The 27,412-nt window shown below is 35.2% G+C and overlaps 1 protein-coding gene across 3 annotated transcripts in view; it reads left to right on the plus strand.

The window, feature by feature from the left end:
* SGCZ (sarcoglycan zeta) overlaps positions 1-27,412 on the plus strand; it is a 323,269-nt gene that overhangs the window by 146,121 nt on the left and 149,736 nt on the right. For 2 of the 3 annotated variants that reach the window (XM_060085994.1, XM_060085997.1), the window contains exon 2: positions 8,282-8,383. The exons of the other annotated variant lie outside the window; for it this stretch is intronic. In XM_060085994.1, the coding sequence (XP_059941977.1) occupies positions 8,282-8,383 (102 nt within the window). The remainder of the gene's footprint in view (positions 1-8,281; positions 8,384-27,412) is intronic. 3 annotated transcript variants of the gene reach the window in all.

Below are 27,412 nucleotides of genomic sequence, written 5' to 3' on the forward strand. Positions count from 1 at the left end.
AGTATGTAAAAAATAGATAACTAATAAGACCCTGCTGTATAAAAAAATAAAATAAAATAAAATACAAAAAGAAAAAGATGTGCTGTAAGGATTTTTTTCAAAAGGATTATTTTTTACTGAACATAAAATGCTTATGTATTCAAAATGTTCTTAGTGGATTGAATAGCTATGTCTGTTTCTCCATCATTTGAAGTAATTGTTTATATATGTGTGTGTATATATATATATAATATGTGTGTATACACATATATGTAATATATTTTGCTTGTCCCTTATTTGCAGTCTTATTGGGTTTATTGAATGTATCTATTTTTTTCTCCATTAGCCAGATAATTATAATCACATATGCCATGTCAGACTAATATAGTTTTGTTTTCGGTTTTATTTTGTTTCAGCATATATTCACTATGATGATTTTGTTGTTAAACAATGACATGTTCTATGAGACTAATGATAGGTGGATTGTTAGGAAAAGAAGAAAATGTTTGTCAAGGAATTGTATCATAAGTTGAGAAAAACTTGGAAAACAAATTACATTTTATTGTATTATGCTTTTTAAAAAATCATTCACATTGCCGAAAGAACACCAAATAATAGATACAAAGTACGGTATTTATTATCTTATTCAATATATCATATATTCAAAAACTTTTCAAAACTCTTATAATTGGCGAAGCATAAATTGTGAAGCTTAGAACAATTATTGGCTAAGAACAAAAAGAATAAATAAATCATGCTCCAGATGACAAAAGTTATGTTATTAAAAACAATCTCTAAAGATGTTTCTATACAAGCTGAATTAGAGGTCAAATTCCTAAGTCTATCAATCCTTATTACTGTAGAGTTTATTTTCTAATAATAGGCAGGAATAAGGAAGGCCAATTAAAATAAAATAAAATACAGGATTACAGCAAAGAACATAGTAAAAACACATATATAAAGCAGGCTTCCAATTTATATTTTATTTGTTCTTTGTCTTATGCTTGAGGAAAAACAGCTCATTATAAATTATAAATAACCTCAGCATAAAACAGGTAAGAAAAAGAAAATGCTTAGATGTTTGAAAGAGAATTTCCTCTTTTTAATTAGCAGTTGGATTTTTTATTCCTTTAGCATGCAGGAAAGAATAAATAACAAAAAGAAATCTTTTTTTAACATCTTTATAGGAGTATAATTGCTTTACAATGGTGTGTTAGTTTCTGCTTTATAACAAAGTGAATCAGCTATACATATATCCCCATATCTCTTCCCTCTTCCCTCCATTACACCCTCCCTATCCCACCCCTCTAGGTGGTCACAAAGCACCAAGCTGATCTCCCTGTGCTATGTGACTGCTTCCCACTAGCTATCTATTTTACATTTGGTAGTGTATATAAGTCCATGCCACTATCACTTTGTCCCAGATTACCCTTCCCCTCCCCGTGTCCTCAAGTCCATTCTCTAGTAGGTCTGGGTCTTTATTCCCATCCTGCTCCTAGGTTCTTCATAACCTTTTTTTTTTTTTTTTTTTTTAGATTCCATATATATGGGTTAGCATACAGTATTTGTTTTTCCCTTTCTGACTTAACTTCACTCTGTATGACAGACTCTAGGTCCATCCACCGCACTACAAATAACTCAATTTCGTTTCTTTTTATGGCTGAGTAATATTCCATTGTATATATGTGCCACATCTTCTTTAACCATTTATCTGTCGAGGGACACATAGGTTGTTTCCATGTCCTGGCTATTGTAAATAGTGCTGCAATGAACATTGTGGTGCATGACTCTTTTTGAATTATGGTTTTCTCAGGGTATATGCCCAGTAGTGGGATTGCTGGGTCATATGGTAGTTCGATTTTTATTTGTTTAAGGAACCGTCATACTGTTCTCCATAGTGGCTGTATCAATTTACTTTCCCACTAACAGTGCAAGAGGGTTCCCTTTTCTCCACACCCTCTCCAGCATTTATTGTTGGCAGATTTTTTTGGTGATGGCCATTCTGACTGGTGTGATGTGATACCTCATTGTAGTTTTGATTTGCATTTCTCTAATGATTAGTGATTTTGAGCATCCTTTTATGTGTTTGTTGCCAATCTGTATACCTTCTTTGGAGAAATGTCTATTTAGGTCTTCTGCCCATTTTTGGATTGGGTTGTTTGTGTTTTTGATATTGAGCTGCATGAGCTGCTTGTAAATTTTGGAGATTAATCCTTTGTCAGTTACTTCATTTGCAAATATTTTCTCCAATTCTGAGGGGTGTCTTTTCGTCTTGTTCATGGTTTCCTTTGCTGTGCAAAAGCTTTGAAGTTTCATTAGGTCCCATTTCTTTATTTTTGTTTTTATTTCCATTTCTCTAGGAGGTGGGTCAAAAAGGATCTTGCTGGGATTTATGTCAAAGAGTGTTCTGCCTATGTTTTCCTCTAAGAGTTTGATAGTCTCTGGCCTTACATTTAGGTCTTAAATCCATTTTGAGTTTATTTTTGTGTACAGTGTTAGGGAGTGTTCTAATTTCATTCATTTACATGTAGCTGTCCAGTTTTCCCAGCACCACTTATTGAAGAAGCTGTCTTTTCTACATTGTATATTCTTGCCTCCTGTATCAAAAATAAAGTGACCATATGTGCAAGGGTTTACTCTGGGCTTTCTAGCCTGTTCCATTGATCTATATTTCGGTTTTTATGCCAGTACTATACTGTCTTGATTACTGTAGCTTTGTAGTATAGTCTGAAGTCAGGGAGCGTGATTCCTCCATCTCCATTTTTCTTCCTCAAGATTGCTTTGGCTATTCGGGGTCTTTTCTGTTTCCATACAAGTTGTGAAATTGTTTGTTCTAGTTCTATGAAAAATGACAGTGGTAGTTTGATAGGGATTGCATTGAATGTGTAGATTGCTTTAGGTAGTATAGTCATTTTCACAATGTTGATTCTTCCAATCCAAGAACATGATATATAACTCTCCATCTGTTTCTATCATCTTTAATTTCTTTCATCAATGTCTTATAGTTTTCTGCATAAAGGTCCTTTGTCTCCTTAGGTAGGTTTATTCCCAGGTATTTTATTCTTTTTGTTGCAATGGTAAATGGGAGTGTTTCCTTAATGTGTCTTTCAGATTTTTCATCATTAGTGTACAAAATGCAAGAGATTTCTATACATTAATTTTGTATCCTGCTAGTTTACCAAATTCATTGATTAGCTCTAGTAGTTTTCTGGTAGCATCTTTAGGATTCTCTATGTATAGTATCATGTCATCTGCAAACACTCACAGCTTTACTTCTTCTCTTCTGATTTGGATTCCTTTAATTTCCTTTTCTTCTCTGATTGCTGTGGCTAAAACATCCAAAACTGTGTTGAATAATAGTGGTGAGAGTGGGCCACCTTGTCTTCTTCCTGATCTTAGTAGAAATGATTTCATTTTTTCACCACTGAGAATGATGGTGGCTGTGTATTTGTCATATATGGCTTTTATTATGTTGAGATAATTTCCCTCTCTGCCTACTTTCTGGAGGGTTTTTATAATAAATGGGTGTTGAATTTTGTCAAAAGCTTATTCTGCATGTATTGATATGATCATATGGTTTTTATTCTTCAGTTTGTTAATATGGTGTATCACATTGACTGATTTGTGTATATTGAAGAATCCTTGTGTTCCTGGGATAAACCCCACTTGATCATGGTCATATCAATTGATCATGATCATATCAATTTATTGATCATGATCAATAAAGTAACAGTGTAAATAATGTAAGTTTACACTCCAAACAGTGTAAGTTTGGAGGCAATTGGCAGGTTGGAGTTGAATGCCCTTGGGAATGGAAAGGAAGAAATGAAAAATGGGAGAGTTTGATTTAAAAATGTGTTGATTAGAGATTAATTATATTTGTTATCAAAGTATTAATTTTAAATAAACTACAAGTAAAGGGAATGATTATCAAGAATATGCCAGATCCAGGAATAAGACATTTACATATTATTTTGTTAAATTACTTCAGCATCTATGTGAGGAAAACTATAATTTTCTGATGCTTATAGAAAATGAATTATATTTAAAGAAGATGACAAAGTCAACATTTAGTCACGTTTCAAATCCAAGCTGTCCTACTACACATTCCCTTCTAAAATGACACTGTACTCTCTGTCAAAAGTAGATTAATGATTTGTGAGATTATTAGATGATGAATAAAAGCATTATAACTATAATGATGATAAAGTTTAATGTAGAGTCTACTAAAGTTCAAAAATAATCCCTTGAAAATAAACAATATGAATTTTTATAATAATTAGGTAAATTTTCAATTATTTTAAATAAAATGTTAATAATGGTTAAAACTTTTGAGTACTTCTGAATAAGTTAGGCATGATTTTAAGCTCTTTACATCCTCATATCATCCTTGCAATAAACTCATAGCATAAATCCTGTTATTATTCCTTTTACAGATGACAAAACAAGGTGCAAAATGATTAGTTAAGCTGTTCAAACTTATACAGGAGGAATGTGGTAGAGGCAAGGTTGGGGTCTGGGCTATAGGTACATTAGATTCTGTTATTTACTGCTGTTTTGGCAATATCATTCTTAACAGCAAAGCCAGAAATTATTTTCTCCCTGTAGATGTTGAAGGGACCAGGAATGTAGTGAATCAAGAAGTTAGGGCTTCCCTGGTAGCGCAGTGGTTGAGAGTCCGCCTGCCAATGCAGGGGACATGTGTTCGTGCCCCGGTCCAGGAAGATCCCACATGCCACGGAGAGGCTGGGCCCGTGAGCCATGGCCACTGAGCTTGCGCGTCCGGAGCCTGTGCTCCGCAATGGGAGAGGCCACAACAGTGAGAGGCCCACGTACCACAAAAAAAAAAAAAAAAAAGAGTCATGTACCACAATATTCATTGCCACTCTATTTACAATAGCCAGGACATGGAAGCAACCTAAGTGTCCATCATCGGATGAATGGATAAAGAAGATGTGGCACATATATACAATGGAATATTACTCAGCCATAAAAAGAAACGAAATTGAGTTATTTGTAGTGAGGTGGATGGACCTCGAGTCTGTCATACAGAGTGAAGTAAGTTCAAAAAGAGAAAAACAAATACCTATGCTAACCCATATATATGGCATCTAAAAAAAAAATGGTCATGAAGAACCTAGGGGCAAGACGGAATAAAGACACAGACCTACTAGAGAATGGACTTGAGGATATGGGAAGGGGGAAGAGTGAGCTGGGACAAAGTGAGAGAGTGGCATGGACATATATACAGTGCCAAACGTAAGGTAGATAGCTAGTGGGAAGCAGCCGCATAGCACAGGGAGATCAGCTCGGTGCATTGTGACCACCTATAGGGGTGGCATAGGGAGGGTGGGAGGGAGGGAGACGCAAGAGGGAAGAGATATGGGGATGTATGTTTAGCTGATTCATTTTGTTATATAGCAGAAAGTAACACACCATTGTAAAGCAATTATACTCCAATAAAGATGTTAAAAGTTTTTTAAATTAAATAAATGGAATATAACTATATATCTGCCACCACATTTTATGTTATATAGAAAATATAAGAAGAAAACACTGAGCATGAGAATCAAAACTTTCCAAAATTGAATATGCATATAGCATAGGTAATATCACAGTTAACTTTGGATGTCCAATTCTTTTATTTTTAGCCATCTTATAAAAACATTTTTTAAGATTAATATTGAACTGGGAATAACATTCATGATAGAATTTGTTTCTATTTACTTGAGATAATCTAACATTTGCCTTAAACATTTGCAAAGCAACTCCATGGAGAGCACTTCAGAAGATTTCCTTTAGGCAGGCATTTGAGAATATACATGGACAGTCAGTGTGTGAGATTTAGTCAAGAAAATCACTCTGAAACAAAATAATATTTTAAAGCCACACATCACTTTACACGTACTATTATTCTAGGCTCTGTGAAATATACAGGGTCTGTCTCCAGTCTACAGCTGCAGCCACTGCTCAGGTGTTCTCTGGACCTCATCATGTCTGGAAATGTTCTCACCTTCAAGATCTCAAAATCTGAGTTTCCATTTTCTGATGATAAACCTGTCTCAGCATTTCTCATATTTTTTTAACTCCTATTGAACTTGATGATTGACTGACTTATCATTTGTTGCTATTCTTTACCCTGTGCTATTTTTGCAGCCGGACACAGCTGTTCTGGCTTTACATGTCTCTATCCAACAAGAAAAAAATAATAGCCTTTTAAGGGGCATCAATTTTTTTGTTACTTTAGAACACCACGTTCCTATGACTTTCTGCCACTCCTGTCTAGTAAATCCTCAGTTTTGAATATCTCTCACTGTTAATTCTGCCTGTTTCTGTTGCATAACGTTGCAAAACTAATTAAAGCCAGTGAATGAGCGACCCTGTAATTAATGTCTATATCAGAGACACTTCAGTTTCAAAAGTGAGAGAGGATATTATAAAACTGGTATAAACTAGCTCTGTCTGAGAGAAACAAAAGTAGGCCTATTTTCCCATCAGAATTTGTCTACAGGGATGCTTGAAATTTTCTTATTTTTTAAAAAATTTAGGCATTTCCAGTGTCAGCTTTAAGTTTAAGCTGACAAGAAGTTTTCAAGCTCAAGAAGTGAATTCCTCTGTCTCATCCCAAATTCAGTTCAACCAGAATCAATTCCTTTCTCCTTCCATGAGATCTCACCACCTCAAAATATTTCTCTCTGTCTTCTTAGTCCTTTTCTTTGTCTGAGTTTTTTAAAAGGTTCTTCAGTTCTTACTCAAAATTCTATTCATTGTTCTACTACTTCTTTGGCTTTCTTTTGAGGTCAGAGCAGAGGGTTGAGGCTGGCTATCATAATCTCTTGCCTTTCCTCTTCTACTAATCCCAGCCTCCCGGGAGGTAGAAAATACGTCTTTCCAACCCACAGACCCAGGCATTATCTAGGAGTCCCTCTTTGGTTTTATATACATTTTTTCCACACAGGACTTGCTCATCCATCATGATAGATTCAAGTGAGACTTAAGCAACTGTCACACCCCAGCCTGCTTTCTACAGATGTGTTGGTTGATGGATAAAATTCTTTTTTCCAGTGTTGCTACTGGAAGTAGTTAAAAGGTCCAAAGTTAGAAAGTTCAAAGCTGAACTTATTTTTTCCATTGAGCCTACAAATTTTACTAGTCCCAGTGTAAAAATCACTACATGTCCTTATATCGTCATAGTTGTGAAACCTTGGGTCAGTCATAAATGGCCCTCTTTTCAGTATCTCCAGATAAAATTAGTCACTGGGTCTTGAAGGTTGCTCTTCCACCACACTTCTCACACTTATTACCAAGGTGTGCATTATTATTGATACTCTGTCAGATATCTCCACATAATACTTCTACCAGCTTAACCTCAAAGCATAACTCTGATCATTTTCAAGCCACTGAGCTATTCGAGAACTTTTTACATTCCTTCTCTTGGACGCTGTTGTACATACATACCCTTAGTTTGCATTCATGGCTTTTCTTTCTCTGGCCTCAAAACATACTCCCAGTTGTTTTTGCTCACAGTATTCCATTAGCCAGTTTGGATGGCATGCTATTTCCTAATTGCGACCAGAATGGTCATTTTGTTCCTCCCTCTAGGGACATCTTCTGTTGAAACTCCATATTCTTAAGGCCTTTATCGTAGTCAGTATCTTCCATGAGAAATGGTTTACTCTCCAACCAGATGTGAATTCTCCTCTCTTTAATTCCCAAGTTCTTACTATTTTTACTTTTCATCTCATAAATATTATTTGTGTACTGTTTTATCCTCCTCATAGAGTATTATTTTCTAAAGAAAAGGATGTATGATTAATCCATGGTTAAAACACTGGGACACCATTCTTCCTTACACTAGTCAGTCATTTATTGCTTGTACAAATGTGACTATTTGATTGTAGTAGAAATATGTGTATAACTGTCATGTAAAAATAATACTAGATCTCTCTGCAAAGTTGTTTTCAATAATCAGGTAGTAAGTATCATTTTACCTAATAAATATTTAAAAGGATTGATGCATGAAGAAAGTACAGGATTTATTCACAGATGAGTCCCAGTCTCTGTTAGAACTTGAAAGAGATACTAGGTCCTTTATACTCCTCTTTCCCTGTTCATTTTAAACAGAGCCCCCCATATGCATGCAAACTGCTGCAATCATTCATTAAGTAGATTCAATCTCTCATTTTCCTTAAATCATCGCTGATTTGAGCTTACTGTTTTCTCACCTTAGGCCTAAGAAAACTATGGCCAGTTATTCATTCTCTACTTAACCTAAAAGTGAACTATATTTCATTGCTTGTAGGATGGTATGGGAAATCTGAGAGTCACCAAGAAGGGAATCCGACTTGAAGGTATATCTGAGTTTCTACTTCCATTGTATGTGAAAGAAATTCATTCCCGAAAGGTATGTGATACTGGCTTTGGCTTACTGTAAAAGATAATTTAGAGGTTATGTTTTAGCTTAAAATAGGAGGACAGATACCCCTTATCTCTTCAGTATGCATTTAGTTATTTTAAGCTAAAGACTTATTTGAAGGAATCAAAACAATGAAACAATTGAAAAAACAGTGGAGAAGTTAGTTTCAAACTGACAAATTAGAGAGCCATTTCGAATTAAACTGCAGTGTTGCTTTTGTTAGTCTATAAAATATGCCCTTCTGTTTTCAATGGACCTTAAAAATCCAGTTATATTAATTCCAAAAGGGGCATCTAACATATTTTGAGTAATTTCTGCAAGAACCTTGACTTGAATAAATGATATTAATTCAATGTATTTTACATCTTCTCAGCTTTAACGGACATGCATTTTCTAAAAGAGGTGACAAGAAGTCTTAGTACAGAAATTAACTTTATTTCTGGATGTACATTATTTAAAACCAGTAAGAATATTTATTCTTTCAAATGTATGTGTGTATGTGTGTGTGCTATGTGTGTTTTTTCACCTAGCAGCATGCTAAAAATCAAAACATTATAGCTTAGACATTGTTCATTTTGGCTTAAGTGTGTTATTTCTCAGAAGGTAGTATCTTTGGTACATCAGAATCTCATTAGACTCTTTCAAATATAATAGGCTTTCCCCTGGGATATGTGTGTATGTGTGGAAATAAATTTAGTAAAACAGAATAATTAGAAAGATTGTTATATAAAATGTGGAAAGATTACTAACCTTATTTCATAAATATGAAAGTGTATTTTAGACTAGAGTGTTTTAATATTAGCAATATTTTAGCAAATGAGTTGCATAGTAAGCCAAAATTTTATAATTTGCTTCGAGGCTATTTTTCCCTTAAATATCAAAGTGAACACAGAACAAAGGATTCTTTTTCATAAAAATTCTAATTAGGATAATTATATTAAGTATAAATTTTATTTTGTTATGTATGAACTTGCAGAGTTTCCTAATATACTATACTGACTGCTACTCTGGGTACTGGAAGTTTTTTATTAAGATTACTTTCTGGATTTTGGTCAGAGAATAAATAATACAATAGACACATGTATGAACACCTGACCTTACTGATTAAATTATCAAAACTAATTAAACTTAAAAAGTTTGTTTTGTGTTCTTGTTTGATTTGATTGTTAGGAAAACTGAAAAAATATAGCATGCTTACACATGTTAGCATCTTCCCTTTGATTGGAAGTTATCACCACTCCGTTATTTTCTGGTTCCTTCTTGTGTTTGGCACCACTAAACAGTTTCAGATTTGAAGAAATGAAAACTCATACTTGGAAATAAAAACAGTACTTAACATAGGACAAAGGTGAGAGTCATCATAGGCAGGAACTTCTTTGAAAATGTATCCTATTGGTAAGTCTGGGGATAGCAAAAAAAAAAAAAAAAGATTTATCTTCAAAGCCATTTTAGACCAATTTGGAGCAGCTTCCTGGGAGTACAGTTTAGAGAAGGATTGTGAAGCCCTCTGCCAGCAGGAGGGTCATAGAATTTACCTTCCTAGTAGGAACATTTTTTAGAGCAAGCAACAGGTGTAAACGAGGATACTCCTGGGAAACTGGGATGTATGTTCACTCCAACTATGGACCAAATAAGAAAGAATTCACTGATGTTATAGCATTAAAATGGGAGGTGGTGGCAGATGGGCTTTCTAACCTTTATCCCTGGGAAAGTTCACAAGCATTTCTAAAACTCACCGTATTGATGGAAATCTAAATGCTCCCTTTCACATCCCCAGTCCTGTCGCTTCTCCTCTCGTTATCATTTGCCTCTCAGTAACTGTGAAGCGTGATACAGCCCAGGCAGGTGGCTGCATGTTCCATCAGCAGTCAGACGGGAGGACTGGTTTGAGAACAGAAAAAGAAGGAGACTCATTTATTCCTTGGAAATGTCTCTACCCACATACCACAAAAAAATAAATATTTAAAATAAAGAGAAATATATCTTTTATAGGCAGTCCCCATATTAGGATTCTCTTGTCCATGAATGCATGCAGTTGTTTTTTCTCTGCCATGAAGTTTATTCACTGTTTCAAAAAGCCAGTCACAATGTTCCTGAGCCTTAGTTTTCTCATTAATAAAGTGAGTTTGGTAGAAACTTATCAAAATACGTGATTCTTAGGTTAAGAAAGAACACAGCAAATTCAGTAATACTAGTAGAGAGGAGGTTTTATATTATTTTTTAAATTCCACTTAGTTCAGTCTTTCCACACATTTTCATGTATTCAAATGTTTTTATGATAAATGTCAAAATTCCTGTAGGTAAGATAAGAAAATCTATTAAATTCAACAGGTACTTACAAAGATTCAATTAAGCTGAGAAAAATAGTAGTGTACAAACAATTTTTATTTGTGCAGAATTTTTTCCTGCAGTTTTGATTTGTGTGTGTGTTTTCCTGCACTAATGCCAGTGTATTGCCTTCTTCCTATTTAGCCAGTATTCCACTCTGAAATAAAGAATTTTCTTATTTAAAATTATTTTCTGGTTACATAGGTATTTATTTAATCCTATACATGGAAATGTAATACATTTCTATTGGTCAGAAAAATGCAGTTGCCCACAGACACACACACCTAGCCTCCTAACTTAATAAACCATGGGCTGTTTCTACCCTACAAGCTAACTGTAGGGTAGTTGGCTGTATCCACCACCAAATTTCTATAGATATTTGAAATTCTATTATTATCCAATGCAGTTTACTCTCTTATTCATGCTTAAAAAAAACAACCTTTTTAAGTGGTTGATCATATCAGCACACAGAAAAACATATTCTATGTTTAAAGTATCTTAGAATTCAGTGCATCTTCAAAATTAACATTATTTTCAGAGAGTAGGTACTCACTGAACATTTGTGAAGTTAAATATATAGTTTTCTTTAAATACAAAATATTCGAAGAACTTGGGATTTGACCTTGCATATATTATAACATTCTGAATGGGTCTTTAATGCATGTGGTCTAACTTTAGGTTAAATATTTGAAGTATCAGGAAATTAGGACTTGTAATCACCAGTTTTTTAATGTAATTGAAAAGTTTCTCAAGGTTTCATGAATTCAGAATGCTCAGGTGGTTAGATTATCTATATTTCACTGATTGTTACCAGAAAAAAAATTGCATCATGAGTTCTCTAGGACTATCTTAAGTATTATCCAACTTCATCTGATATTAGCTGAATACCTCTCTTATTGTTTTCTGTTTAAGGATCCTCAGTTAAGGTGGTACCTCACTATTGCCCCTCATCCCAGCATCCTGCATGACAGATTGATAATTGTGTCAGGGGGATGGCTACCAGATAATTCCAGTTCCTGTAACTCCACAGCAAAACAAAGAAATCTGCATTTTTTTTAGGATTTCTGTGTTAGCAGAGCTGTGAGCAATGTTCTACCCTCTCTTCACTTCCAGTCATTTCGCTTGGCTTCAGAGCTGTGATACTAACTGGGTTCTTGGTTACAATCAGTTTTTCATCTCCTGTGTTCAATTCTTCTTTATAGAATTCAGACACAAAGCCATGGAGCCAGGCAAGTTCAGCAAACCTCTTCCCTGGTTACACAACATGATAAATCTCCTGACCCTGTGTCCTTTAGCTACCTTGGCAAATCTCCTCTATGCAGGTTTCTTTCTCCCGTGCAAACCAATCATAAATAGATATCTGCAAGCTTCTATAATCTTTTTATTATTATCATTCTTATTATTTCACATTCAGATGTTTAATACTGATGAACTTTATTATTTACTGTAATGTCTTTATTCAAGTTAAAACAGATACACGCACACAAATCATCCCAAAATCTTTACACTCAAGAAAAAAAACCTGTTAACATATGGTGAACATCATGACAGTTATATAATTATATATTTGCACAAATAAAAAAGATAAGTATATAGGGAGACATGTACCTGCTATTTATAATTAGTATATTATACATAATTAAATAGAAGAAACATAAACTGACATAAATTGGAAAGAATTGCTGACCTTAAATATTTGTTTACCACAAAAATGTTTTTTTTTTAAACTGTCTTTATGGTTAAGAATAAAAGACAACGAAAACCATTAGGAAGCTGGATGCATTAGCCTCATGTTTTCTTTTCAGACAGTGTTCATTAACTCCCTGCAGTGCTATTTGGGGTGATTAGCTTCCCGCCAGTTTGTCTTCACCCCTATTCATTTTCAGGTTTTTTTGATAATTATATGATTTTAACTTTGTCAGAGTTCATAATATTTACACTCTGTTCTGTGAATTTAATTGCCTTGGCACTTTGGTCTTAATTCACAATACAGATGCCTGCCATTCTCACCACCAGTCCTTTTTTTATGGATTCTCCAGGACTGAGTTCATTATTCAAATCATTCTTCCCTTTCCTGTATTTCATTGTTAATTAGTTTTGTGTGTTTGTTTGCTGATACTTGAAATATTGCATGCGAAAGGTATCTGACTGTTGTCTTTATTCTTTTCTGGAATGTTATTAATGGTTCATCCCTTCTTTTCCTGTTTGCTCATTGCTCTGTGGAATTCTAGCACTGAATATTGCCATAAAAAGTCTCAGGAAAGTCTGGTAGTTTTCTCCTGTTGATGACAGGCACGTTCTACCTGGATGTCTGATACATTTTTGCCATTTCATTTCTTTCATTTCAGGAACGTTTTCTATATTATATCACTCAATATCTTTCAGTTACGTTTGTTAAGGTTTTCAGAGAAAGCAATAATTCTTATGTTGGATCTTCTTTGTCCTCCACAGCTATCATAATTTCTCTAATTATTTTAAACTTTGTATGTTTCCTCTGAATACAAGTAAGTTATTATCTAGAGCAGTGGTCCCCAACCTTTTTGGCACCAGAGACCAGTTTTGTGGAAGACAGTTTTTCCACGGACTGGGGTAGCAGGGGGATGGTTTCAGGATGATTCAAGTGCATTACATTTATTGTGCACTTTATTTCTATTATTACTACACTGTAATATATAATGAAATAATTATACAAATCATCATAATGCTGACAGGAGGCAGAGCTCAGGCGGTAATGCAAGCGATGGGGAGCAGCTATAAATACGATGAAGTTTCACTTGCTCGCCTGCCGCTCACTTCATGCTGTGCAGCTCAGTTCCTAACAGGCCACCTACCGGTACCAGTCTGTGGCCTGGGGGTTGGGGGCCACTGATCTAGAGTCTGTCTTCTCTGCCATTAGTTTATTTTTCTCTGTATGAATTTTGCCTTTGCTCTCTCTAATTCATGTATTTTATGTATAAGGGCGTTGTTTCCACTCTCAGAATTTTCCTTAGGTCTACAGTCTTTTAAATCTTTACAGGTTGTTTTATTGTCTTCGAGCTATGGTTTTATTAAAATCCAAAATTTTAAATACTAAGACTTAAGGCACTTTCCTTACCTAGTTTTCATTATCCCTAATGAGTACAATTTGAGGTAGGAAAATTACTTTCTAGCAACTTTGTTTGTTTCCCTTGAGAGATTGTTGATGGAAAGGGGAAGCTAGACTGTGAGTAAATGCCTTGTGCCAACCAGACTTGGACTCTGTTAATACCATGGGTCTAAGTGGCCCTTTTTGCCTCTGTGGATTTCTTCTAATGACATATACAGTCTGGTAGGTTTTTCCAGTAATGTCTACTCTACTACCTTCTTTCCTATACGCAGAACAGTTTACTTGGGTTACACTTCTCAGAAATATGCCAACATTCGTTCTTTTCTTCTGGGACATGGGTGAAAATAGGGCAGGGATACATACTATATGCTACTATGAAGTAATCTTTCTTTTCTTGGCTTTCACTTTTTCAAGTTTATAATATAAGCTTGTATCAAAAATTGATGGCTGTTCCTAGAAAATTTTGATTTTTTTTTTTTTTTTTTCAGTATGCGGGCCTCTCACTGTTGTGGCCTCCCCCGTTGCGGAGCACAGGCTCCGGACGCGCAGGCTCCGGACGCGCAGGCTCAGCGGCCATGGCTCACGGGCCCAGCCGCTCCGCGGCATATGGGATCCTCCCAAACCGGGGCGCGAACCCGTATCCCCTGCATCGGCAGGCGGACTCTCAACCACTGCGCCACCAGGGAGGCCCGAAAATTTTGATTTTTAAAAGAAATAATTTTTGTTTAAGTTGTTAAGTAGTGAGGGAGAGTTTTTGAAACTTTTCTGTTTTGATGTATTGTATTAGGTAGGATCCTTCCTTCCCTCCCTTCCTCTCTTCTTCCTTTTCTTTTTTCTTTTTTCCTGCCTTTCTTCCTTCCTTCCTTCCTTTTTTATTTCCTTCATGACCAATAGCCCCCAATACCATAATTTGAATAGTCCATTTTTCCCATTGCTGTTTTGTAGTACAACTTTCCTCATATACTACATTCTTAAATGTACATAGATTTTTTTTTATGGCTCCTCTATCTGTTCTATTGATATATTTGGACTAAAACCAAACTGTAACTTTAAGGAACTGTTACAGCAAGTTCTTTTTTATTGCTCTTTTTCAAAACCTTTTGACTATTGTGCATTTTCTCTTCCAAATGAACTTAATAATCAGCTGTCAAGTTTCATAAAAATTCCAATTGGAAACTTAATTATGGTTGCATTTAATTTGAGAAAATTGACATCTTTATAGTTTTGAGAGTTTTCTATCTAGAAATATGGCTTCTCTCCTGATTTTTTTTTCTTTCAAGAACTTACTTTGTGTTGCTCAGGAACATTTTTAACATTCTTTTTCACATAAGCATTACACATTTCTTGTCAGTCACTTTATGGTTCATATTGCATATGGGAATGGGTTTTCCATTCCTTTTTCTCTTCACCTTTGTGCTTGTGGAGAAAAGCTGTTCCTTTGGGTGTTGTGAATGTAAGCTGGCCATTTTCTTGAAAGTTTTTCATTCCTATTATATTTCAAATCATTTTTGTGGCTGTTCGACAGATAATGGTTTTTAACACTAGCTAACATTCAGCATAGAGTAAATTTCTGAAGTCCAATTCCTGACTTCAAATCCTGGCTCTGTTACTTAGCCGTTGTGACTTGTTACCTGATTTTACCTCTCTGTGCCTTACTTTTATCATCTGCAAAAGTTCATCATAGCCCCTAATATTTTTAGGGACTAGAGTGTTATGGTTTTTATTAGAAGACATAAACGAGGTAAAACCTTTACCACAGAGTCCAACACAAGAAACAGTATTGCTTATTATTTTTAATGAAAGCCAAACATTATACTAAATCCTTTGCATATTTTTCATCCTTTGCACATATTTACTCCTCACTATGTGATGAGTATTATGATCAAAGACAGTATATTTTAAAAGTAGAATATAAGGATTTGATAACACATTGCAAATGGGATGTGAGAATAAGAGAGAATCACATACGATATCAAGGTTTTTTGTTCTGAGTAGTCACTATTAGACAATTTGGGGCCAAGTAGGGAGTGGGGGAAGATTTTGAGCACAATTTTGGAGCTGATAATTTTGTCTACTAGAAGAGCAAGCATTTCAAGTTAGCAGGTGGCTATCTGAGTATAGATTTCATGTTGAGGTATAAGCTCAAGACACAAATTAGAAACATTTTTATATCAATATTAATATCTATATCTATCTATCTATCTAATTTAAATACATGAGATCAGACAAGAATATCAGTAAGTGTGGATAGAATACTGAATATTCTATCTGTAATCACTATAATCCATCATTCTACTATTGAAGAGTTTGCAAAGAAGTGTAAGAACCAACCACAGACTAAGAAGGAGAGATTGGTGAAGTAGTAGTAAGAAAACCAAGAGTATGGTATCCTGAAAGGAAAGAGAAGAAAGTGTTTCCAAGTTGACAGAGTGAAGAACTGTTTCTGTTGGGTCAAATGACATGAAGTCTGAAAATTCATCCTTCTATTATTAGCTTGATTATAGTCTAATGAGAAATCAATGTTTTTCCATATTTTTATATATCTATCAATGTAATTTTTATTATTTCTCTCATTTAATATATTCAGTGGATTCCATGAAAAGATATCTAAATGTCAAAGCAACAACCCTGTGAGGTGAACAGAGCAGATAATTTTATTGCCATTTTGCTGATACTTTACCTCAAGACTTAGGTAATTTAAGTGATGTGTCCAAGGTCTGAGGACTCAAAAGTGAGCCAGAACTCACATCTCAAGTCATTGCTTCTTGTTCTATCCACCTCGTCTTTGCAAAAGTTTCTTCTATAGTTGTCTCTCTGTAAATTGTAGACCTGCTGTTCTAAATAATTAATGACTGTAAATATTTACAGTCTGACAGCACTAGAAATAATAGGACTTTAAGTTCCTCATTTTTTAAAAATTATTGAAGTGTAGTTGATTTACAATGTTGTGTTAGTTTCTGCTGTAGAGCAAAATGAGTCAGTTATACATATACATACATCCACTCTTATTTTAGATTCCATTCCGTATAGGTCATTACAGAGTATTGAATAGAGTTCTGTGTGCTATAAGAATAGTAGTTCTTATTAATTATCTATTTTATATATATAGTAGTGTGTATGTGTCAATCTCAATTTATCCCTCCCCCCTTTTCCCCCTTGGTAACCATAAGTTTGTTTTCTACACCTGTGACTCAATTTCTGTTTTGTAAATAGCTTCATTTGTATCATTTTTTTAGATTCCACATATAAGTGATATCATATGATATTTGTCTCTGTCTGACTTACTTCACTCAGTATGATAATCTCTGGGTCCATCCATGTCACTGCAAATGGCATTATTTTGTTCTTTTTTATGGCTGAGTAATATTCCATTGTATATATGTACCACATTTTCTTTATCCATTTTTCCATCAGTGGACATTTAGGTTGTTTCCATATCCTGGCTATTGTAAATAGTGCTGCAATGAATACTGGGGTGCATGTATCCTTTCAAATTACGGTTTTCTATGGATATGTGCCCAGGAGTGGGATTACAGGGTCATATGGTAGCTTTATTTTTAGTTTTTTAAGGAATCTCCGTACTGTTCTCCAAGTGGCTGTACCAATTTATATTCTTCAGTTTTGATGAACTTAAGCTTCTGTTATATTAACAAACATCTACAAATAATTAATCTGAGCCTCTTTATTGAGGTTATGTGTACATGCTGGTTAAGGAACACTAGTAGTGAATACAGAAAAGATAACACACATTTGTGCAACAAAGTGCTTTTCAGTGTTTGTAAATTCAGACATCTTTGGTAAAATCCACTCAAAGCTGAGGAAAATATCTAAATACAAGGATAAAAATGAATAATTATATACAGTTTTTTAAGTGGTTCATAAATGCCCCTCAACCATATGTCAACAGATGAAAACACTGAAACCACCTATGTAACTACTCACTATAGTTTAATAATCCTGAACATTAAACTTTGCAATTTACAAAGCATTTTTATACATATTACCTTAATTCATACTGCTATACAGGAGGAGATATTGTCTTCATTTGCATATGGCAATTTAGCTGTCTCAAGTTGTGCAAAGAGAAGTCTTAATACTATGACTCAAACCTAAATTCCCCATTCTGATTCATTGCTTTTAAACAAGTCATAAAATTAAAAATTATTCCAGGTATAAAGGAAGAATATATCTTAGGCAACTCTATAGATATTCTCATTTGACCATTGAAAAATTTTATTTAAAAGGAAAATTAAAACCTTTGAGCTATCAGAAGATACATTTTAAGTACTGATTAAAAATGTGTCTTATTACTTGTCCAAAATGAAAAAATTATCTTTCATTACCAAATTAAAAAAATTGTTTTAAACAATTCATTGTATTCTCCAAAGTAATTTTTTTACATATTCTCCAGGAAATCCATATTTCTATTTCTGTGTATGGTGTTCTGGGCTAGACCCACAGAAGAAAGAATGTAAATAATTTGAACACAATGAATCTTGTTTAAAAATAAGACAAAAGGGGCTTCCCTGGTGGCGCAGTGGTTGAGAGTCCGCCTGCCGATGCAGGGCACACGGGTTCGTGCCCCGGTCCAGGAAGATCCCACATGCCACGGAGCGGCTGGGCCCGTGAGCCATGGCCACTGAGCCTGCGCGTCCGGAGCCTGTGCTCCGCAACGGGAGAGGCCACAACAGTGAGAGGCCCACGTACCGCAAAAAAAAAAATAAAAATAAAAATAAAAATAAAAATAAGACAAAAAATAGTATGGAAGGAAATCCTCATTAAGCTAGGACATGGTTTGATGTTGCTAAATATATAAGGGTAGGTGAGCTTGGTTATAGAAATGCAGTAATCCATGGAGTTAAAAAAAAAAGTAGGAGGTTCTAAAAGGAATTCTACTTACCATATATTTTTTCCAGAGATGATACTATTGTTCTCTCACAGGTGTTGTCTGTCACACACTGCAGAAGCCTTACAAAGACGTGAAGATTCCCTCCTTACCTCAAATGTAGTAGTTCTTATAAACAAACACATAAACCAATTACCTGTAGTGTCCCATCTCATTCTCTACCAAACACACACACACACACACACACACACGTACACACTTAGCCCTACACTTACTTCTTCCTCCAGAAAAGATGTGAGATAATGAGATAGCAAACCTAGAACAAAAGGGAAGCACATTATTTTTTATTTTGTAGTTCCTTGTCCTTAGAGGTCAGGCCTGAGAACTGAGTATGGAAACAATCTTAGTGACAATATTTTTACTTTCAATTGGGCCTTCCCTACTAAATAACTCTCCATGGGTCAAGTTTGTATGCTTCCATATGAAAGCATATGAGCTGTACTTTGAAGAATGATTGAGATTTTGATTCTAAATTAGATAATTTGTGAGCAAGAAAATAGTTTATAGAAGACATAGTGACAGTTTTTTTCAGGAAAAAGTGAGTAAAACAATTTGGTTTGATTGAGGGATCCTGTGAGGTAACAGTCCAGGCAAGCATACCCCTGTGGGTGTTTCAAGGCTATCCATGGGGTACTGATGCATGGAGATCTATTTCCTGAGTCTCAAGTTTCAAATGCACTTGTTCCTAAATTTGATCTGCCCAAGAATGACCCTGTAGCTGCTACTTCTCTTTCTTCCAACTTCTCTCCCATTATCACGTCCATTATTTATATATTTATTTTTTGGCGGTACACGGGCCTCTCACTGTTGTGGCCTCTCCCGTTGCGGAGCACAGGCTCCGGACGCACAGGCTCAGCAGCTATGGCTCACGGGCCCAGCCGCTCCGCGGCATGTGGGATCTTCCCAGACCAGGGCATGAACCCGTGTGCCCTGCATCGGCAGGCGGACTCTCAACCACTACGCCACCAGCGAAGCCCCGTCCATTATTTTTCAGAAGTAACAGATAACTGTCATCAATCCTTTGTTTTTACATTAAAAAATATATTGCTCAGGACATAAAAAGTTGAAAATGGGGGATGAGTGGTTGGCTAAACCAAGTGGGAGTATGAGGACACATTGCACCTGAATTAAAAGTAAAAAGATAGATAGATAGATAGATAGGTAGACAGATAGATGTAAAAAAGTAGAGAGAAGAAAGTATTAGTTGCTAGATAAGAACAATTGAAGGAGAAGCCTATCCATCCAGGTTATATGGAAGGCAAAATCCTCTGTCTTAGAATTATAAATCAAAAATAAGTTAGTTATCATGGGGTAATATTAATACATTTATTTGAAATGAAACATTCAAATATTTTTCTGATAGAAAGTGAGGCTGGGTTTACTGATGAATTAGATTATATGGCAAACATGTTCTGTCATTTGGATAAGCTCAATGCAGGGCTCCGCAAAGTTGGAGCATTCTACAAAATATATTTAAAATACATATATAATATGTGGGGTCAGCTATTTTATCCCTTGCAAAAAACAAACTTTTTTTTTTTTTTTTTTTTTTTTTTTTTTTTTTGCAATTGGTTTATTCAAGACTGAGGTACTATTTTATTTTTTTTTTTTTTTTTTTTTTTTTTTTTTTTTTTTGCTGTACGCGGGCCTCTCACTGCTGTGGCCTCTCCCGTTGCGGAGCACAGGCTCCGGACACACAGGCCCCGCGGCCATGGCTCGCGGGCCCAGCCGCTCCGCGGCATGCGGGATCCTCCGGGATCGGGGCACGAACCCGTGTCCCCTGCATCGGCAGGCGGACTCTCAACCACTGCGCCACCAGGGAGGCCCTGAGGTACTATTTTAAAGCCTCCCACTCTTAGTACAATTATTTCCCTTTCTGCCATTTTTGTGCTGTACATTTCAATTCTTTGTAATTTGTTTTTTTTTTTTTTTTTTTTTTTTTTTTTTAGTTTCTTTTTTTTTTTTTTTTTTATTTTACAAATTTAATCAGTTATACATATACATATGTTCCCATATCCCCTCCCTTTTGCATCTCCCTCCCACCCTCCCTATCCCACCCCTCCAGGCGGTCACAAAGAACCGAGCTGATCTCCCTGTGCTACGCGGCTGCTTCCCACTAGCTATCTACCTTACATTTGGTAGTGTATATATGTCCATGCCGCTCTTTCACTTTGTCACAGCTTACCCTTCCCCCTCCTCATATCCTCAAGTCCATGCTCTAGTAGGTCTGTGTCTTTATTCCTGTCTTACCCCTATGTTCTTGATGACATTTTTTTCTTAAATTCCATATATATGTGTCAGCATACAGTATTTGTCTTTCTCTTTCTGACTTACTTCACTCTGTATGACAGACTCTAGGTCCATCCACCTCATTACAAATAGCTCAATTTCATTTCTTTTTATGGCTGAGTAATATTCCATTGTATATATGTGCCACATCTTCTTTATCCATTCATCCGATGATGGACACTTAGGTTGTTTCCATCTCCGGGCTATTGTAAATAGGGCTGCTATGAACATCTTGGTACATGTCTCTTTTTGAATTATGGTTTTCTCAGGGTATATGCCCAGTAGTGGGATTGCTGGGTCATATGGTAGTTCTATTTGTAGTTTTTTAAGGAACCTCCATACTGTTCTCCATAGTGGCTGTACCAATTCACATTCCCACCAGCAGTGCAAGAGTGTTCCCTTTTTTCCACACCCTCTCCAGCATTTATTGTTTCTAGATTTTTTGATGATGGCCATTCTGACTGGTGTGAGATGATATCTCATTGTAGTTTTGATTTGCATTTCTCTAATGAGTAAAGATGTTGAGCATCCTTTCATGTGTTTGTTGGCTGTCTGTATATCTTCTGTGGAGAAATGTCTATTTAGGTCTTCTGCCCATTTTTGGATTGGGTTGTTTGTTTTTTTGCTATTGAGCTGCATGAGCTGCTTATAAATTTTGGAGATTAATCCTTTGTCAGTTGCTTCATTTGCAAATATTTTCTCCCATTCTGAGGGTTGTCTTTTGGTCTTGTTTATGGTTTCCTTTGCTGTGCAAAAGCTTTGAAGTTTCATTAGGTCCCATGTGTTTATTTTTGTCTTTATTTCCATTTCTCTAGGAGGTGGGTCAAAAAGGATCTTGCTGTGATTTATGTCATAGAGTGTTCTGCCTATGTTTTCCTCTAGGAGTTTGATAGTGTCTGGCCTTACATTTAGGTCTTTAATCCATTTTGAGCTAATTTTTGTGTATGGTGTTAGGGAGTGATCTAATCTCATACTTTTACATGTCCCTGTCCAGTTTTCCCAGCACCACTTATTGAAGAGACTGTCCTTTCTCCACTGTACATTCCTGCCTCCTTTATCAAAGATAAGGTGACCATATGTCCGTGGGTTTATCTCTGGGCTTTCTATCCTGTTGCATTGATCTATCTTTCTGTTTTTGTGCCAGTACCATACTGTCTTGATTACTGTAGCTTTGTAGTATAGTCTGAAGTCAGGGAGCCTGATTCCTCCAGCTCCATTTTTCGTTCTCAAGATTGCTTTGGCTATTCGGGGTCTTTTGTGTTTCCATACAAATTGTGAAATTTTTTGTTCTAGTTCTGTGAAAAATGCCATTGGTAGTTTGATAGGTATTGCATTGAATCTGTAGATTGCTTTGGGTAGTAGAGTCATTTTCACAATGTTGATTCTTCCAATCCAAGAACATGGTACATCTCTCCATCTATTTGTATCATCTTTAATTTCTTTCATCAGTGTCTTATAATTTTCTGCATACAGGTCTTTTGTCTCCTTAGGTAGGTTTATTCCTAGATATTTTATTCTTTTTGTTGCAATGGTAAATGGGAGTGTTTCCTTGATTTCACTTTCAGATTTTTCATCATTAGTATATAGGAATGCCAGAGATTTCTGTGCATTAATTTTGTATCCTGCAACTTTACCAAATTCATTGATTAGCTCTAGTAGTTTTCTGGTAGCATCTTTAGGATTCTCTATGTATAGTATCATGTCATCTGCAAACAGTGACAGCTTTACTTCTTCTTTTCCCATTTGGATTCCTTTTATTTCCTTTTCCTCTCTGATTGCTGTGGCTAAAACTTCCAAAACTATGTTGAATAAGAGTGGTGAGAGTGGGCAACCTTGTCTTGTTCCTGATCTTAGTGGAAATGGTTTCAGTTTTTCACCATTGAGGACGATGCTGGCTGTGGGTTTGTCATATATGGCCTTTATTATGTTGAGGAAAGTTCCCTCTATGCCTACTTTCTGCAGGGTTTTTATCATAAATGGGTGTTGAATTTTGTCAAAAGCTTTCTCTGCATCTATTGAGATGATCATATGGTTTTTCTCCTTCAACTTGTTAATATGGTGTATCACATTGATTGATTTGCGTATATTGAAGAATCCTTGCATTCCTGGAATAAACCCCACTTGATCATGGTGTATGATCCTTTTAATGTGCTGTTGAATTCTGTTTGCTAGTATTTTGTTGAGGATTTTTGCATCTATGTTCATCAGTGATATTGGCCTGTAGTTTTCTTTCTTTGTGACATCCTTGTCTGGTTTTGGTATCAAGGTGATGGTGGCCTCGTAGAATGAGTTTGGGAGTGTTCCTCCCTCTGCTATATTTTGGAAGAGTTTGAGAAGGATAGGTGTTAGCTCTTCTCTAAATGCTTGATAGAATTCGCCTGTGAAGCCATCTGGTCCTGGGCTTTTGTTTGTTGGAAGATTTTTGATCACAGTTTCAATTTCAGTGCTTGTGACTGGTCTGTTCATATTTTCTATTTCTTCCTGATTCAGTCTTGGCAGGTTGTGCATTTCTAAGAATTTGTCCATTTCTTCCAGGTTGTCCATTTTATTGGCATAGAGTTGCTTATAGTAATCTCTCATGATCTTTTGTATTTCTGCAGTGTCAGTTGTTACTTCTCCTTTTTCATTTCTAATTCTATTGATTTGAGTCTTCTCCCTTTTTTTCTTGATGAGTCTGGCTAATGGTTTATCAATTTTGTTTATCTTCTCAAAGAACCAGCTTTTAGTTTTATTGATCTTTGCTATCGTTTCCTTCATTTCTTTTTCATTTATTTCTGATCTGATTTTTATGATTTCTTTCCTTCTGCTAACTTTGGGATGTTTTTGTTCTTCTTTCTCTAATTGCTTTAGGTGCAAGGTTAGGTTGTTTATTCGAGATATTTCCTGTTTCTTAAGGTGGGATTGTATTGCCATAAACTTCCCTCTTAGAACTGCTTTTGCTGCATCCCATAGGTTTTGGGTCGTCGTGTCTCCATTGTCATTTGTTTCTAGGTATTTTTTAATTTCCTCTTTGATTTCTTCAGTGATCACTTCGTTATTAAGTAGTGTATTGTTTAGCCTCCATGTGTTTGTATGTTTTACAGTTCTTTTCCTGTAATTGATATCTAGTCTCATAGCATTGTGGTCGGAAAAAATACTTGATACAATTTCAATTTTCTTAAATTTACCAAGGCTTGATTTGTGACCCAAGATATGATCTATCCTGGAGAATGTTCCATGAGCACTTGAGAAAAATGTGTATTCTGTTGTTTTTGGATGGAATGTCCTATAAATATCAATTAAGTCCATCTTGTTTAATGTATCATTTAAAGCTTGTGTTTCCTTATTTATTTTCATTTTGGATGACCTGTCCATTGGTGAAAGTGGGGTGTTAAAGTCCCCTACTATGATTGTGTTACTGTCGATTTCTCCTTTTATGGCTGTTAATATTTCCCTTATGTATTGAGGTGCTCCTATGTTTGGTGCATAAATATTTACAATTGTTATATCTTCTTCTTGGATTGATCCCTTGATCATTATGTAGTGTCCTTCTTTGTCTCTTCTAGTAGTCTTTATTTTAAAGTCTATTTTGTCTGATATGAGAATTGCTACTCCAGCTTTCTTTTGGTTTCCATTTGCATGGAATATCTTTTTCCATCCCCTTACTTTCAGTCTGTATGTATCTCTAGGTCTGAAGTGGGTCTCTTGTAGACAGCATATATATGGGTCTTGAAAAAACAAACTTTTGATACCAAAAATATTTCAAATAGCTTAAAAATATTCAAGGACATATAGTTTAAAAAAATATTTTAGGAAATGAGTGACAAAAAAATATTTGACAAACATGGATATAAAGGAGCAGAGAAACATTGATTTGGAATGCACCTTAGGGCTTCACACATGCAGGGTTTGAATGCTAAGGAATTTGGAATTTATCCTCAAGGCAATGGAACTCTAAAGTGCCTATGTTATCTTACATTTGCTTAGTTTACTATATTTCAAATTAATGAAATGCTTTTTTTTTGCAAATAACAAAAGCTCCCCACTCTTTCCCCTTATTTTGGGTTACTGCATTTTAATGTGTTAGATAATCATGCTTTTAATATTTCTAAGAGTGATAGAAAGTTTATTAAAAAGCACTATACTGAGTCACAGATAAAGACATAATGTTTTAAAGTATTCAGCATCTTAATACTAAAATATGTTACTCAGTTTTTACAAATTCAATATTGTTTTTAGCTGCATTGATGGTTTATAAATGACTTGTAGATATGGGACTGTTCCATCAAATAAAATATTATCGAAAACTAAAAGCAGTATAAAGCAAACAGATGTAGAGGCTGCCTGATCTGTGATAGGAATCTGTGAAACCTTTCTAGCTTGAAAAACACTGGTTTTTATCTTTAGTCTTGTTCTACACTTTACTCATTGTACTCTCTGTAGAGCTATTATAATAAAATTCAATCACAAATATTAATACTATAACTACTTTACTGTCCATATTTTATCATAGTAAGCTTTCTCATCACTGTAAAAGCTTGTAATTTATTATAGTCATGATTTTGCATTTTCACATACTTCCACCATACCTCTCTGATTTTTCTTTGACTTGCATTAATAAAAATAAAAGGAAAGATTTAGGGTATAATCTCTTCTTGTTAATTTTCCATCTCCATAGCAATTGAAATCTCTTTTGAAGTAATAAGCAGCCTCCTATAAATCAGAATTTGCTTTAAATAAGCACATCTGTGGCAAAATATATAATCTTTATCACAAACTACGAAGACACATCAAGATCCTGAAATTCCCAGGGATTAAGAAAAGAAAGAAAAAACTACATTCAATATAATTTTGGTTTTATGATTTTATCATTGCTAAGCAACATTTTCATTACAGTGAATCCATATGTTGCCTTTGATCACCTTGCTTTTTAGAAAGTTGAGAGATTTATATCCTGCAAATTTATTGAATTCGTTGATTAGTTCCAACAGTTTTTCAACTGCGTCTTTAGTATTTTCTATATGTAGTTCAACTCTTGTTCTATATCCTATGGATGATTCAGTTATATCCATAACATTTCTGTTTCCGGGGGACTTAAGTCCGCTGGCTCCCAGCTTCTGTCACCATTTAATTTTTTTCCCCATATGACATGAAAGTTCTTTCCTTTGCCATGATATCTACCCAAATATGGATATCTGTCATTTCCTAGATTTTCCTACTTTTTAACTCTCTATAACATGCACGTATATTCACACATAATTCTTTCTTCTGTAAAGATTTCACTAATGTCTTAAGGAGATGGAGTGTTTGCATTGTGGTATGCAAACCATTTTAAATGAAATGTTAGACATCCTATTATTTAAATGTATTTTGTCATATTGCTGAGTCCTTCTTGTTCTCTTGTCCATCCTCTTTTTCTCTTTCCCTCCCTCTCATAATCAACCACCAAAAAATTCTTTCGGGCCTCCCTGGTGGCGCAGTGGTTGAGAGTCCGCCTGCCGATGCAGGGGATGCGGGTTCGTGCCCCGGTCTGGGAGGATCCCATATGCCGCAGAGCGGCTGGGCCCGTGAGCCATGGCCGCTGGGCCTGCGCGTCCGGAGCCTGTGCTCCGCAACGGGAGAGGCCACAACGGTGAGAGGCCCACATACCGCAAAAAGAAAAAAAAAATAAAAAAAAAATAAAAAAAAAAATTCTTTCATCTATGAGAATAATGTATGTATTTCTCTATAAGAAAGGAAAATAGTTGGGAAAATGCCCATCATTTTGTTAAGAGAATTTAGATCAGATAATGAAATTAAACATAAAGACAGGAAACAATTTAAACTTAGTTCCCTTTGTGTTTTTTAAATTATTACAACATGCATATATCACAGGACAACAATTTTAATTCAATTCAGGGCCCTAGTTTTAACACTGTTCCTCAGAGCCAAAGAGCATCTTGTAATTAATTATCCTTAGTTACAAAACTAAAGAGGAAGGAGTCTTTTTTTGCTAAATAAAGTTTAGGTCAACCTCTGTAATTTAGGAAAGGAGAAGAAAAGGAGAGAGCAAATGAAAATCTAGGAAGAATTAGAGGTATTTTTCAGATTCTGTAAAAAAGCATGCGGCAGAAAAATATTCAGATTTTATTTTCATGGATTTAAGATATGCAAATAAAGGTTCCGAACTGCTAAAATTTACTTTGTTCCGCTGAACTGTTTCTTTGACACTGACACCAGTCTGAAGCTGAATTACATGTTTCTAGCCTTCAAGTAGGTTACAAATTATTAATCTTAAAATTTGAATGAATAGGAAATAAGGAAAGAGACAGTAAGAAGAATAGTTAATTAAATGCCATATTTTTTGTGTCCCATATTCACTACTTCCATTCCTACTTATGCTCTAGTTGTGAATAGTAAAGTAAGTTATTTTAGCAGTATTCTTTTATTT

Source organism: Mesoplodon densirostris, chromosome 20 (assembly GCF_025265405.1).
Source record: "Mesoplodon densirostris isolate mMesDen1 chromosome 20, mMesDen1 primary haplotype, whole genome shotgun sequence".
NCBI classification, from domain to species: domain Eukaryota; kingdom Metazoa; phylum Chordata; class Mammalia; order Artiodactyla; family Ziphiidae; genus Mesoplodon; species Mesoplodon densirostris.